Genomic DNA, 16,786 nt, shown 5'->3' with positions numbered 1-16,786 from the left:
TGAGCTGTCCTGATACTAGTGCTGGCTCACAAAGCTTGATAGCTCTATGCAAATCTTTCAAGTGCCCCCACTTAGGCTGCCTTTCAAGTCCTGTTTGAAAGTAGTAGACAATGTTTATAAAGAAGACAGCAATTTATTATATTTTTGGGATTTAGCAAAGGCTTACCATATTCGTCAAGAGGAGCGTCATAATCATAGCTGGTTGCAATAAACGGACCACCAGCAGTACGACCAAAATTTGTTCCACCGTGAAACTGAGCAAAGAAGCCAGTGTATGAGAAATGGAATAGCTCATGAATCTACTTTATGAACATGGTAAAAAAAGAAGGAAGACAGAAACTTTAGCTTTTTACCATGTAGTAGTTGATGAAAGATCCACCCTTTTGAATAAACCTTGCAACGGAAAAGGCCATATCTTCAGCTGGACGGTAAGGAACTGGACCTCCAAACTTTGTAAACCTGTAAGAAAACAGACTGAGATATCACCAAGAAACAATAATAGAAGAAGAGATTCACTTTTGAGTTTTCTGCTTACCATCCAGTCCAGGCTTCAGTCCACATTTTGGGTTTATAAGCCTTGTTGGGAGAGAAGTAATCGCAGTAGAAGCCATTGCAAGCATTGATCTAGTAAGAGAGCCAATCATAAGTTCAAGAAGTTAACAAGTATGCAAGGAGAAAAGAGACTGAACATATTAATGATTCACTAAGAATTGCTTAACTTAAATGATTAAATATCATTATTTAAAAAAAATAAAGATCATGAAAAGAAGTGTCACCAAAGCATGTGCTAACTTAAATGAATACTACTACTATTTAATGAAGTGATTTTTTTAGAAAGAATGAAGAGAGACAATAGAATACAGCTAATGGAGAAAATGTTCCAGAGACGAGACAAAAGAACTCTTACAATGGGGTCAGGAGCATCGTCTTGTTTACACATGACCCAAGGGACACCAGTGCCTAGCCCCACAGCCATTTTAGCTGCCCAGTTGGTGTAAGACCTACCCGGTGCACCCAGCTCATATTCCATTGGTCCATATTCATTCTCAATCTGTTACATTACATATGAATGTTAACACAAACACTTAGTCCCCACTCACACACTCTATACTAGGATTGTTAAAAACCCAAAAGTTCACTAGTAATGGTTCTCACCTGAGAGAGGATTATAGGACCGCCTTGGGATTCAAACAGCCTCTCAGCTTTCATCATGTTAACAATCTTTGTAGTGAATCTTTGCATTTGAGCCTTCAAAAAGAAGGAAACAAAGTCAATGTTTCTGAATTAAGTCAAACAAGGGTCAAAGAACAAGTTTGACATTTTAGTAACTTCAAATTGAAGATAGAGACTTAGTTTAAGAAAACATGTCTAACCTTGAAAGGAGCATTATCTGTTCTGAAGCTAATCCCTGGAACGTACTTAAGCCAAACAGGGAATCCACTGAGAAACATATACATATACAGAAACAAAACAAATCATATTAGATTTTTTTTTCTTCTCCTTTTTTAACTTTCTATTTTAAGGTTAAAATGGACATAAAAATTACCCAAAGTTCCATTCTGCACAGACATAAGGACCAATCCTTAGATGAAGGTAGAGTCCAGACTGTTTGACCAACTTTACAAACTTAACCAAATCATAGTTGCCTTCAAAATAATACTGCAGATGAAGCCAAAAAAAAAAACCATAAAGTGGAATCCAATGAAATAAAGATCCAGTCACTGACAACACAAAAAAAAAGTAGATTTTTTCTTACTTTTCCAGGAGAAGGCTCATGCCCATTCCAGAAAACATAAGTCTGAATCACATCTAAACCTCCTTCTTTTGCTTTCCTTATTAGATCTGGCCACATCTACACACACACACAAAAACACATATCCAGATAAGAAACAAAACCTTAGATTTTCATTTACTTGAATTAGGTAAGACAATGTGAGGTTTGAGACATTACAAAAGAGCCAAAGCTTCAGACTTTGGGATAACTCTTAACTACATTACAACTCAGGATAACAAACAAACCTCAGGAGTGCTTCTGGGGTAATGAATAGATCCAGAGATGAGGATTCTTCTTTTACCATTGATGGTAATGGCTCTGCTATCGTAAGAGACAGAAGCAGAGACTGAAGAGACAAGAAACCCTAGAAGAAACAGAGCAGAAGCTGTCGCCATAGCCGCATTCATCATGGCATTAGGTTTGAAACTCATACCGGAGACTGTTGAAAGCAAAAGCAAATATCTTTGCTTTACTTGAAGTTGGGTTTCACACTTTATATTCTTATTCTTACTTAGTTGAGAAAAGATGTGGTGAAGAGAGAAAGTGTTCCTTTGGCTTAAACTTTTTCTTATTCAGAGAAATTGGTGGAAGGAGGAGAAAGATCTGTGAAGAAATTTATATTCTTTGAAAGTGTAAAAAGAAGAAAACTTGGTTCTTGTTTTGATGCCAAAATGGAGCTGCTTTGCAGCTGCTTTTAAAGCACTATGCAATGGAGGGTTCCTTGTTAGGTCCACCTTTGAGAGACCTTTATGGGACCCATCGTGTTTTTGACCTTTTGTCATTTGTTGATTATCCATAATTAAACAAAGGTTTAAAATACATTTTCAAGAATTCCTGGATGTTTTTATGTAAAAAGATCATCTATCTTGTTGTGAAGGCAGGCAATAAAGGAACGGTTATTAACGCTTTTGATCCGTGTGTGTGTAAAGTATGTTAATTTCGGCAATATTTTTTTTTTTTTTTTTTTTAACCGGGGCTTCTAGCTCAGTTGGTAAAGGGTTCATAGCTGTGAGTTCCGCCACCTGGGTTCGAATCCCGGCCACTGGGGAATTAACATTTCGGCATCGCCAGGGACAGAGGACCGATAAAAAAAAAAATACTTTTTCTGAGAAATACTATATTTATTGAGATCATGAAAAAAACTCTTTAGTAGATAAATAAAAATTTCTACAGAGAAAACGAATATTGAATTGTGGATAGTATAGATTTGGATCTAAGGAAATTGTAAATTATTCATTTTAATAATTATATACACATCCTAAAATAAATATTATCTCAATTATGTTTTGTTTTTTTCGTGATTGATTCGTGTGTTCACTATGTAAAATTATAGGAATATAGTTATCATTCATTTCATACGATAAAATTATAAATTCTACAGCTTCTGGAATTGAATTATCTTACTTACTAATCTACTAGTTTGTCACCCAAAAGTGTATCTGTCGTTGAAAATAAAGACATGCTATATTAACAGTTTTAGTTCATTCTAGTTAGGAAGTAAGTATGACTTAAGTGGGAGACGTGGAGTTCTTGTGTTATCAAATAATCAGACATTTGATTTGTTAAGCTAAACTCGGTATCACTCAACTCCTCCATAATCACGAGATTGTCTATTTCCTTAACGCAACGTGTTCTTCTCGCACTTCTATGCGCGTGGTAGTATTGGCACAACACCTTACACGAATGTCACGGGTTAGGTTTCGCCACCACAAATTCTATGAACTATGAACACATTTACAAGACAAGAAAACAAAAAGAAACAACTAACACAGATTCTTTTTGCTAGTAATTATTTTTAATTTGTACTAGATCTTGATCCGTACACCCGTGCGGATATTCATTTTATTTTTAAATAAATATTTATACTGTACAAATAGTAGTTTGTATTTTAAAATTTTTTCGTATGAAATAATTGTTTCATATGGATCTTTTAAACAAAAAATATAGTTTATATTAAGTAATTTTGTTTTGGTTTTCAAATTGTTATAACATGAATCAAGCGACCGCACAAGTGTATATTTATTTATTTTTTATAGATGAAGAGGGATGTGTTCAACAAAAAATTATACGAAATCTAATTGTTTTGGATTTTTTTGTCAGTCAAAATTGAAATATAATAGCCACTTACATTAGAAATACATGCTAAGTAGATTTTTAGGAGATCGCGGTATCTTTCTAGTTAATATGTTTGGTTATGTTTTGCTTGATGATTAATGGTAATTATTAAATGCTAATAATAAATGATTGTGTTAAACCAATAATTATTATCTCAATGGCGTTTAGTTGTAAATATTGTGCAAGTTTAAAGGTGAAGTTTATTTGTGGAAGCCCCTTTGGTCCAGTGATTTGACTAAGGGTTCAATTGCTTCTACATCCGGAGGTCTGGAGTTCAAACCCCAGAAAATACCAAATTATGCAGATTATGGAGAAACAGAATACAGGAGATCTTCAGTTTGGTGCAGGGTGTACCATCGAACATGGATCTTATAGGACGGCTCAGAGTGGTGCAGCTCAGAGTGGTGCAGTCAGGCGGGTATTCTCACATGGTGGTAGAATTATCGACTATAAAATCGTCTTTGTAATATTTTCATCATTGTAATAGCATAATTAATCGATAATAATCGATCCAGACGTTCAGAAAAAAGGGTGAAGTTTATTTTGTACTTCCCCATTAATATTTTAGATGATTTCAATTTTAACTTTGCATATTTTACAGCTTTTTTTACGACACAGCTTTAACTTTTACCACGCTTAAAACTTGTAAAAAAATATTTACGTACAAAAAGTATTGTCCAGTTCCCACTACCACTACGCCCCGCTTGGCGCGTGTCTTCACGTCTCTTGATTCAGATTATTTTGGAATTTTACATAATAGTACTCCCTTTCATTGTAAACAGCTGTGATTTCATATCACGTGTACTAATATTACAAAATATTATTTTCGAATTCTAATTAGTACTATTGACATATCTAGATTAGCAAGCTGTAAGATATTTAAGAGGAGGGTTCGTTAGACATGAAACCAATAATCATCTCAACCACTGGAGTCTGGACACATGCAACCTTTTGAACTATTGAAGTGTCTTTTCATCTCTCTACCTAAATTAAAACTATACATATTTATTAAGAAATTGATTATCAATAGTTATACAGATGAATTTATGTTAGCTTCGAACAGATTCTAAACTAGATGACCACGAAAATTTCTTATTGATTTGATTTTGTAATAAACGTTGATTTATCCTATTATCTTCAATTGCTTAAGAGTCAAAGAGGCCATCGAGATTCGACAGTGCAACCTATATATGGCTGGATGTATCTATACAATTTCATGATCTGTCGTACTCATTTTAATGTAGAGGGAAGCTAATCAATAGTCTCATTTCAAACAAAGCTAATGTCGTGTTTTTTTTAATACTACAATTACAATTATTGTAGTATTACAAAGTCTATGTTATATTCTCCCTACTCAACAAAACACGCAAACATACACAATAATTGTTCTAAACAAAAAGATAAGGTGTCGAAAAGGGGAATATCGTGTTTGTAAAGCATCATTAAAGTTAAGACGCAATCGATTACATTGAATAAAAACCATTATTTGTCCTCATCAGATATTTAAGGAGAGATTATTCGAGTTATGATTTATGATAATGGTTTGTAATTTCGTAAGTTCGTGTCATGTTTAATTTTATTTGTTGTGACTGCTGCCACTGGTTTAAATGGCATGGAGCAATTAAACTGAAAATGAGACGCAGAATAAATAAAGAAGCAGATTTAAAAAGAGTCCATCGGAGACGAAACCCGTTAACTGCGACGACGACAACAACAGTTTCCGCGTTCGAGTTTCTGCTTTTCTCTTCTTGTTAATTAAACTAACTTCCACGCTTGGCTTGTGGCGCGTGAATAAACAGAATATTTAGTACTGCATCGGTTTGACTTTTTTGGTTCCGGATCTTACGGCGGATCTTGCAAAACCTGTACGGTGTGTGGCTGTACATATAATGACATAGCTCCAGAAAGAGAGAAGCTCACGCGAAGGAGGCAATGCTTCTGTACTCGTGTTAATGTAGACTTAAAACCGAGCTGTTGTCCTTAACTCTCCATTACTATAATCTACATAGTCAACTATAAAATGCTATAATCTTTAATCTTAATACTGAGAGATTATACTTGACAAACTTTAAGAATTGATTGCATTTGCAAACCTTTCTGTCAGTTCTTCATGTTTTCAACATGTACATCACGTTTGATCTATATATGGACTAATGTGATCCATCTAGAAACATTAGATGCAAATGCTCATTCTGCAATCAATTATAATGTTTAGCTAGCTTCATATCTATTAGATCCAGAGGTGGAGCTTCGTAGATGGAGAGCAAATGAAAAATATGAAGTTTATTATTATTGATTTTATAATGTTTGTTACAATTTTACTCTCTATCTATACTTAAGTACACGGTTTAATCAACATATTAACCAATTTACTCATATAATCTGATAATATCAATTCATTAGAGAAAATCCGTGGACCGGTATCTGATCCAACTATTGTACGTTAGATCATTGAAATCCACAGTATGTTAAGTAAAATGTTAATTTTATAAATCTGTGAATCATGGGAACATGTTTATCGGTAAGTTCATAATAAAGTCTTTTAAGATAAAAATAATAAAAAGTTAAGAAAAGATAAAAAAAGAGAAAAAAGTTTTCTAACAGCAATTTTTAAGATACTGTTGAGAAATACCAAATTCATATTTGTCAATTAGTTATTGGTTCTATTTTTACATAAAATAAAGAAGTATATAAATTATCATTTAATTTTATATTTTAAAATACTGATAAGATATCTCATGAAATACCATGATGGAGCAGCATCTCTAAAGAAGTATATAAATTATCATTTAATTTTATATTTTAAAATACTGATAAGGATCAGTACGTACAGATCAATACTTAGAGTTAACCATTTATCAATAGTTTATACATTCCATAGGTCAACGGATCAGGTAAAAATCACGTGTGCTCTTTGATGATTAGAACGTGAATGGAATTATTTTGCCACTAATAAGTTAATCGCAAAGAATTCCAGTTTCTTTTCTAAAATCAATTTAGTTATAATCTACATATATAGGTTACTATTAACCAATTGAATTACACATTGTTCTGACTGTATTATGAGCTCATAGGTTACCACCAGTACTTGCAAAGATATTAAAATTTTATCGATAAGGACTTATTTAATAATTAATCATATATGATTTCCTAGGAACAGGCTTGCATCATGTGCATCTTATTGATAATTATACTAAACCAGAATCCCAATACGTTTATTGAAATTTCTAAGGGCATAATTAACCCCGGTCTTTTAGTCGAAATTTTTAATTCATTATTTGACATTTTTTTAATTTTTTTTTACACTTTTTGGCTAAAAAATCTTATATTTTTTATTTAAGAGACTGTTCTTAGTTTTTCTTAGTTAAAATCTAAAAAAAAAATTGAAAACCGTATCTTTTCTGAAATTAAAAATCTCAGTTAAAAGACCGGAGTTAATCATAGTCTTATGTTCTTGATCTAATATTCTTACACACGTAATATAACGTCGCAATATTCACAAAAACGTAAATCATCTTTTTGTGATTGCCCATCGCCGGCAGGTTTTTGCTGTTAGATTATGGACGAACTTATCTGTTACAGTGCAGCAATATTTTTCGTAATTAGATTTCCTTTTGTAGTCCAATCTGCAAATTTGAACGTCACACTCGTACATATAATATAGATACCTAGCTTTCACAAAAAAGAATCTCGAGTAAATAAACGCATTAAGCTTATCCATATACAGCAAGGAGAGGTTCCTATATACAGTATTTTTGAGATGATACATTTATTTAGATGCCTTAATTAAGAGTTATTCTTGGGTTGGGTTTTGGCTAGCTCTCTTGCTTTTCTTTTTCAGTGATTGACTTATCTTATCTTCATAATTGAATGGCCTCGTTTCTTCTTCTTCACTTTCTCGACCTATCTTTTCTTTTTGACATATCATATTTTAAAATGCTCATTTCTTTCAAATATACACATATGTTTATTTACTATATAAGAATACAAAGAGTGATGATCCTTTTACGAGACTGGCCATCACATAATGTCGAATAAAAAAAAATGAAACTAGAATCTCAAAGAGAACTATCAATGAAAGGAACGAAAAAAGAAAATCCTTTTGATATTTTATATACGTGGCAAACACAAGGTTTAAAACTCATCTCTCATCCGTATTGTATTTACTCTGATATCCGAATGGTGATGAACATTGAACACACACGAGAGGGATTAGGATGACATGCAAGCAAGAAAATATAGGGTCCACCATTAATGTGGCACGATACGATAACACGGCAACCTTGTCGGTAGGACCAATGAGAATCTACTGGATAATGTGCATGTTATGTGACGAGAAGGCATCGACATTACAAAGAAAATGAATGGCCATTTCAGATCAAAAGATAGGAGTTACAAAATATGATATTGTTTTGTATGTTCCAGATATATGAGTTATCTTTCTCACACGAGAAAAAACAATATCGATGAGACTGGCAGACTGCCACATATTCAATTTTAAACCATACCCATCAATCTCGATCTTTTAGCGGTCCCTTGGGACCAATTCGATACAAATTCTACAAATATATTATAGCAAAACGAGAATGCATACGCTCGTTCAATATGTTATCCTCTTATAATAAAAAAATATTATCAGTTTTCTTTAAAAAGGAAAGATAAGAAAATTGTGATATTTATATAACGAATCGAACATTGATTGATTTGGTCGGTCCATTGTAATCCATTGCAATAGAAACAGGTTTTCGTTAGACGTTTATGGGATTGTAACAAAATGGGCCTACTTATTGAGAAAAGTCACTAATGACAACCGAATCTAGCCCACTGTCGCATTTAATCTAATATAGACTAGTAGCTAGTTGCTTTGCTTTTCATCTTTGGATAAGGATGTTGCCGATGTGGATTAGATCAAATGATGAAGGTCACATTTACAATTTATTGCTGTGTTTATCAAAAACTCTAAACTGCAGTCACACATTCAAATGAGACACATTCACAAGTAATTCAAGAAGACAAGAAGACCGAAGTACTAAAACCTGTTTCAGAATCTCTAAATTGCAGTCACACATTCAAAGAAGACACATTCAAATGAGAAAATAACTGAGAGAACACAGGCCAAACACAACCATTCACGAGTCAGTGACACATTCACAAGTAATTAACAAAAAGTCAAGAACTTAAAACAGAGTATTTACCACATGTTTGAATCTTCATTTCCTGAGCTACTTGCTCTTTTATTAGCATCCTCATCATCATAATCAAAGTACTCCTCAATGTCTCCTACATCAAGTAATCAAAGAAATCATTCAAGCAATGAGTTAACCAACAACACTAATTCTTAAAGCACTTAATTCAAGACAAGGAGTTTACCTTCAAACTCAAAAAAACCCGTGTAAACATTTTCGCGTACAGATCAGTGCTTGAACAATTTTAGGAAAGAGACGGTTTCTAAAAGAGCTCTAAACTCTACCTCCCACACTAAACGCAGACTCATATATACGCAACATTAGTGATATGCATGCTGAGAATATCACGGGCAAGCAAAGCTAAGTCACCATATATGTGTTGCTTATCTCTCCAATAGTTTAAGACCTCCATATCTGAGAAAGCCGAAATGTCAACTTTGGTATCAGCCAAATACATGTCCAGATTTGTCCTTTCGTTGTTTGAACCAAACTGGATACACCTTTCAAACTCAAGCAGATCATGTATTCAAATAAAATCAGAGGTAAAAAAGCAATTAGCCAGTTATTAAGAAGTTAAAATAAACAGAAATTTTATATAAGAATCTTACATCATCAAAATCATCTTCAAAAAGTGATTATGTAAGGAGTTCATGTGAAGTTTTTCTTGGAAGTTTGGAAGAAAACTTTCTGAAGTCTTTGAACTATACTCTTTATAAGCAATTCCAAGTTATTCTTGACTATTTCAATCTTTTTCTCAGAAGTTCTAGGATCCAGTTTATGATAAGCTTCTTTAAGCATATGTAGTTTAATCCTTGGATCTATTAGTGCTGCCATAGCTAAAATAAGATTATATTCATCTCAGTATTTAGCAAACTTACTTTGCATATCCATCACCAATAATCTCATGTACATGTACTGTACATGTCTATCCGACTAAGTGAGCTTTGAAATGATAAACCGACCTATTAAGAGATCTTTGTGAGTGGTAAGATTCTGTGAAAGAGTAACACAATCTGTATTTGGCATATTTGACCACTTAACAACAATTTAGAATCTCATACCCATAAGAGAAAATTGAAGAATGAAACTTGGTACTCTCAAGTTTGGACTAATTGACCAGTCTGAATTTAAGGTTCATTTCACACAGTTCTTATAACAATTCACTAACAAACGATTTAATTTTTTTAATCAAAAAAATATATTTTTGAACTGAATAAAAAAATATTTCAAACTGGGATCGTAGACAATGTAGAATCCAATTCATTCTAATTATATTTTTTTTCAAAGTTAACCGGATAACCGATAAGGTCTGCGAAAAAAATATATCAATATTCATCAAACAAGAGCAACAAAATATTTCTTATATGCATGCATCGCAAAGCTCAAATGGGATCCAGCTTTGGTGGACTTGGGAGCCATGTTCATATTCCATATAATATAAATCATGTCATAGCGATGAGGCCATGTCTTCCTATCATATAGCTTCGTTGGGTCTAATTTGGGGTTTAAGTAAAAGGGTTTTACCCATTAGGCCCCTTTATCGAAACCGGGTCGGAGGTTTATTAATTGATCGGAGACTTGTTGAAATGAAATCGCACACTATCGCCTTGGATTCTTGTGTGGTCAAATACACCATTGGATTCTCTCAAAACAATACGTCTTAGCATAAAGCTTTGATGGGCCTCAGTTGGGTTTTAACTAAAAGGGGTTTGCTCCGTTGAGCCCTTTTCTTTATCGAAACCGGATCGGAGGGTATATTATTGATCGGAGATTTGTTGAAATCTCACATCATCACTTTGGATTCTTGTTTGGTTAAATTCCTAGAGCCTATAATCAATTTGGATTTTCTCTCAAAACAATTCGTTGACTACTTGTTTTCTAGGAGAAATATATAATTGTTCATTTTTCACGATTTATCCTTTCTTATTTGTTACATGGTCACTTAGACATTTCATCAGAATTACAAAGAGTTTTCGTTAGCGAACACTTTAAGCTCGTCGCTGGTCATAGCTTATTGATTCATCAGCTTAGAAGTATTATTCAGGTCTACCGGCCTCTTTGTTGGTTAATGTAACGCGAAAGGAACATGAATTGAAAAGCGGATTCTCCTTTTCTTGTGCCTTCCTTCAACATGAAAATAATTATATTTTATTTTCTAGATTATGTTCAGATATAGCTAGGGATACTACCCTAGAAGGTGATAAGAAACGAATCCAAAATGCTTTTTAAGAGATCATATATTATTTTGCTATAGAAAGATTTTCATTTGTTTGTTTTCCTCTTTCAAGTATTGTCATCTATGTTTTGTCTTTCTCACTTTCACACACATATACCGCACACTCACTCCTCAGAGAGTAGGGGTCATTGCTTATCTGGATTAGCATTTCAGTTTGTTTTTTCTCCATTCACTTGCTTTTTCAGCTAACATGTCTTTTCAGATCTCCATGTGAGAGAACTAACTAACTAAGACTTTTATTTGGTGGTCCATGAATCTCATCTATAATGTAGTGTGTTATAACTTGTCGACACCTACCCGAGGACCCTCCCGGTTTTACCTGTTCTTTTGCGCAAGGTTAAAGTTAGAAACTTTATCCCGGTTTACAAACGACAATATCTTTTTAATCAGAGAAAACCACCTTCGTGACATTAATCTAATTCGCTTGTGTTTTCCTGTCTTGTAGTAGCTGCAAACCCAGATTGTGACAACATTACCGTTGAAGCAACAACGAGGGAGAGCTCTTCAAATGCGTGTTGGAAAGGACAAAAGAAGGTGAATCAATGATGTAGTTTATTCTAGCCAAAATCATGTGATTAGTCACTGCTTAAGATAATATATATCTTATGGCTGAATTGAGTTTGAATTTGAGGCAAAACTCTTCTCGGTGCTGGGTTCGGTTAGTCTTTGAATTTCAGGCACAACTTTTCTTGGTGTTGGGTTCAGTCAGTCTATAGTCATGTGGCCATGAAAGACTATGCACTTGCAAATATTCCATTTCTTTAGTGTTTGTTCAATTTAAACATTTCCTAGTTAATAAATAGCATATGCAAATATTGTTTTCTTGAAATTGGATATCAACTCTCATTACAAAAAGGAGTATAGCATAAGTTTCATCGAAGAGTCAAAATGGTAGTTGTTTTGCATCAATTTCATAATAAGATCAGGACAAAGATCATGTTCTTGGCTATCCAAAACCCTGGAGATTGTGAAATCAAATGGGGCAAAAATATTCTCCGGATTTTAACTTCAAGTGGTTTCTTCACATGGAGTCATGGAGATATGGTCCAAACGAAAACAACCCAGCAATTCCCCAAAATTATAAATAACATTAATTAATATAATCATTTGGTTCTCATTAATTTTGAATTATTCTTTTTCTTATTATATATCTGTCAACCCTCAATCTTTGAGACTTTTGCTTCTTTGGGCAAAACAAATATACAGATACACATGTTCTTACAACAAAAAGTAAATTATATATTAAGAACTTTCACATAATTTATTCAAAAACCTCTCGGATTTCCAAAGATGCACGACCTTAAACTAAAGGGACTCGCAATAATTAGATATGATCAAAGCACTAATTCTTATAGTATATATCAATTTTTCCTTTATCAAAATGTATGCAAGCAAGTGATGATCATGCATGTAAGATAGCTCCCGTGTTAGGTATTGCTTGTTTTAAAAGTTTGTAATGGCGTTTATAGATATAAATGAATCGTAGGCTTCCAAAAGAATTAATAGTAATGAGAAAACTATTCTAAAGTGAATAAAAGAGAACGACATTTTATATTGTTTGGCATTAGTCAAAAGGCTAGATGTTAATTAGAATTAAGAGATTAGCTTTTTAGGCTCAAAGTTTGTATAATCAACGATATCAAAAGTAGTCAAGCGGCTAAGTAATCTCAATTCCTTAGAATCTAATATATTATACAGCCGACCATCCATGCACAAACTGTATGAAAGTGAGAAGGTGCGCATATGGTCTAATCATGAGGAGATTGAACTGGCCTTTTCTTTTTTTGATTGAAGTGGCCTTAGATAAATGTATCATGCTTTTCTTGTAGAGCCTCGTTTTGTTACTTATTGTTTTTTTTTTTTGAAACACTGTTACGTATTGTATATTCCAATATTAATATATCTGCAGTCCAAAAACCGAGTCTTGTTTTTTTCGGATGCTGGCGCGGTCCGGCCTCATAATTCTATTACACCATGTTTTGTTTTTTTTTCCCAATCATAACACATTTAATCAGTTTCTGGTCTCAAAAACAAACCATATTTTTCAAAGTCTCAAGAAACCGTTAGGATCTGCGTACTTTATCCTTCGGAACGTCGTTACCGCGTACGTATTGGCATATGTACACATAGATAGTACTTTAGATCTATTCTCATGCATATCTTCGCGCATACATGGATACATATGGACATGCATGTATCCACGACAATCATGACAAAAAGATGTGTAAAGTATATGTGAAAAAAGATAGGTGGACCGTGGCCTAATGGAGTTTTGCACGAAGGCGCACCCAAAATACCCCACAAGCCAAAAGATAATTATCACACTTTCTTCAATATATTCTTTATCTCTTCTCTTTGCAAATATTCTCTGTACAACCTTACTTCTTCGCATAATTAAAAATAATTTACCAAAAATAAAATTGAACTTTTGGAAAATATTCGATTTTTGTTTGTTTGGCTGAAATTATCATATAAAAGTGCAGTTTATAAATGTTTTGTTTCTTTTGCTCAAGTCCATATTATTCCCTGCCTTGTAATTATAAACGTAAATTAATTAAACTGGAGATCATAATCTTTATATAACAATAGCATAAAGAAGATACAAATTGTTAAATACTTTGCATCTTCTGTTTTATCTTTGCGTCATGGGTGCTTTATATCTTCTTCTTTTCCAACTCACTCTTTTTATGTTTCTGTGTTCTTTTTTTTTGTACGTTGAGATGCAGATTGCAGATTAGATTCTACTGAAATTAAGATAAAAGAACGAGAGTGTAATGACGTACTATTTTACCAATTATATACTTTACATTATCACGTCAGAATTAAATAAAAATCTAGAATAAAATAACGAATTATCAGCCACATGATTTGTTGCCACACCGCACCATGATTAAAGTTATATAAAGAGATACCCGGACAGATTCAAAGTGAAAGAAAGTCCCAAAAACAAAAACCAACATTTTTAAAACACAAACCCATTCGTGTGCGTGCGGCTAAGTTAAAACATTAATGGACACTTGTTCATCACTTTTGCTCTTCTCCTTCCTTCTCTTTGCTATCATCATCGTCATCATCTTCAACAAGATCAACGGTCTTAGATCATCCTCAGCTTCGAAGAAAAAACTTATTGATCATGTTAATACTCACAGCCACGGACAACTCTTTCCACAAGGAAGCTTGGGATGGCCTGTCATCGGGGAAACCATCGAGTTTGTCTCTTCTGCTTACTCAGACCATCCAGAGAGTTTCATGGACAAGCGTCGACTTATGTATCCTCTTGCTCTCTTTACGTTTTAATTTTCACAATATATATACAAAATGTAAAGCAAACATAAATTTAATACTTCAAAGAAAAATAATACCCTTCAGAAAAATAAACTCCATTCAAATTCATATTCAAATGGTTTTTAGAAAAGAAATAGGAACATCAAAAACCCAAACAATATATAATATCGGAAATATGTTACTTTTGCCATTTAAGGATTTTACTGTTCTATGAATATAAATATGTGGTTTTATGTTTGTAAAGGTATGGGAGAGTGTTCAAGTCGCATATATTTGGAACTGCTACGATCGTGTCGACGGATGCAGATGTTAACAAAACAGTTTTACAAAGCGACCCGACCGCCTTCGTGCCCTTCTACCCGAAAACGGTGAGGGAGCTAATGGGAAAGTCGTCGATACTTCTGATTAACGGGAGTTTACATAGAAGGTTCCATGGACTAGTCGGTTCGTTCTTAAAGTCAGCACTTCTCAAAGCTCAAGTTGTCAAAGACATGCACAAGTTTTTGTCCGAATCCATGGATCAATGGTCCGAGGACCAACCTGTTCTTCTTCAAGATGTCTCAAAGACGGTTTAGTATACTCTTCCAATAAATAGTATTTTCTTTAATTTTTTTTTGTATATATGATGGTTCATGCACTGATTGAGAAAATAAAAAAGGACAATCGTAATGATGCTACTATGTAACATTAATATATTTTAAAGAACGTGGTTGCAATAATTACATTTGATATGATGATTACAAGTTTCTCCTTTTTTGTTTGTTTATGAACTAATTAATTACCCTTTTAGTTTTTTGTCACATGTAATTAATTGTTTTATTTTAACTGATAGGTTGCCTTTAAAGTACTTGCAAAGGCATTGATAAGTGTAGAGAAAGGAGAAGAGTTAGACGAGTTAAAAAAAGAGTTTGAACAATTCATCAAAGGGCTTATGTCATTGCCAGTTAACTTCCCTGGAACCCAACTTCACAGATCTCTCCAAGCTAAAAAGAAAATGGTGAAGCAAGTTGAAAGAATCATAGAAGGCAAAGTTAGGAAAGCAAAAAACAAAGACGAAGATGGTGTTATTGCAAAAGATGTTGTGGATGTGTTGCTTAAGGACTCAAGTGAAAATTTAACACACAATTTGATTGCTAACAATATGGTTGACATGATGATTCCTGGCCACGATTCTGTACCTGTCCTCATCACCCTCGCCGTCAAATTTCTCTCTGATTCTCCTAGTGCTCTTCATTTTCTAACGGTAATTAATTTAAACAGTATTCAAGCAATGATAGTTCTTTTAGTTCGTTGGTCTACTAATCATAGCCAAATATCTATCTTCAAATAGTATATATATTGCACATGATGGCTAAACGTTTTGAAACGTACGCAATATGAAATCCAGCGTACAATTCTCGTAGGCATGAAAAAGAAGTATATGCTATAACGATAGACTTTTCTCTACTTCCATAGGATAATATATCACTCATTGAAATATTAAATATGGATTGGAACTGATATTTACTCGTGGATATATGATCGCCACGAAAATTTTATAACCACTTCTCTTACTTTATAAAATTTTGGTTTATCAGGAAGAAAACATGGAGCTGAAAAGATTGAAGGAATTGACTGGAGAGCCACTATATTGGAATGACTATTTGTCATTACCTTTTACACAAAAGGTATATATATATTTCTACATGTCCCTTAAATATGTTAATTATTATTATATGAATAGTTCTCTTGTGAAAAGGTAATTAAATCATTAAATGCAATTATCATCAGGTCATTACAGAGACACTGAGAATGGGAAATGTTATAATTGGAGTGATGCGGAAAGCAATGAAAGATGTTGAAATAAAAGGTCACGTAATACCAAAAGGATGGTGCTTCTTGGCTTATCTCAGATCAGTCCATCTTGATAAACTTTATTATGAGTCTCCCTACAAATTTAATCCCTGGAGATGGCAAGTAAGAATGACACAAATACATTTGATATACAATCAAATATTTAAGTCAATATAAATTTAATTTGATGTACGTTTTATATACAGGAAAGGGACATGAACACGAGTAGTTCAGTCCTTTTGGAGGTGGTCAGAGATTGTGCCCTGGTCTTGATTTGGCCCGTCTTGAAGCTTCAATTTTCCTTCACCATCTTGTCACTCGCTTCAGGTAATCAGTTCTTTACATTATATTCTTACA

General features: G+C 33.5%; 1 protein-coding gene, 1 long non-coding RNA gene and 1 pseudogene across 3 annotated transcripts; 1 reads left to right on the top strand and 2 right to left on the bottom strand.

Moving 5' to 3' along the window:
- Window positions 1-4: 4 nt before the first annotated feature.
- On the bottom strand, window positions 5-2,454 carry LOC130505362 (beta-galactosidase 1-like; the record flags this gene model as incomplete). The annotated part of the gene is made up of 10 exons (XM_056999959.1): window positions 2,020-2,454; window positions 1,757-1,852; window positions 1,547-1,659; window positions 1,374-1,440; window positions 1,156-1,248; window positions 908-1,051; window positions 536-624; window positions 354-459; window positions 167-254; window positions 5-90 (listed from the first exon to the last, which is right to left on the bottom strand). Coding segments are annotated over exons 1-10 (1,068 nt in total), but the record flags the coding sequence as incomplete, so codon positions are not given.
- Window positions 2,455-8,906: 6,452 nt separating this feature from the next.
- On the bottom strand, window positions 8,907-10,181 carry LOC130505363 (uncharacterized). Of its 2 annotated transcripts, XR_008941642.1 has the most exons (4): window positions 10,137-10,181; window positions 9,954-10,037; window positions 9,260-9,489; window positions 8,907-9,169 (listed from the first exon to the last, which is right to left on the bottom strand). It is a non-coding gene; the product is annotated as an uncharacterized LOC130505363 (long non-coding RNA). The 2 variants fall into 2 exon arrangements; XR_008941641.1 differs by lacking the exons at window positions 9,954-10,037; window positions 10,137-10,181 and having other exon boundaries at window positions 9,260-9,915.
- Window positions 10,182-14,225: 4,044 nt separating this feature from the next.
- LOC130505361 (3-epi-6-deoxocathasterone 23-monooxygenase CYP90D1-like) lies at window positions 14,226-16,760 on the top strand (annotated as a pseudogene).
- Window positions 16,761-16,786: the final 26 nt, after the last annotated feature.

This window comes from Raphanus sativus, unplaced genomic scaffold (genome assembly GCF_000801105.2).
Source record: "Raphanus sativus cultivar WK10039 unplaced genomic scaffold, ASM80110v3 Scaffold2210, whole genome shotgun sequence".
NCBI lineage: Eukaryota > Viridiplantae > Streptophyta > Magnoliopsida > Brassicales > Brassicaceae > Raphanus > Raphanus sativus.
Note: the sequence above shows the minus strand (reverse complement) of the source record. Positions and strands in the feature narration are given on the sequence as shown.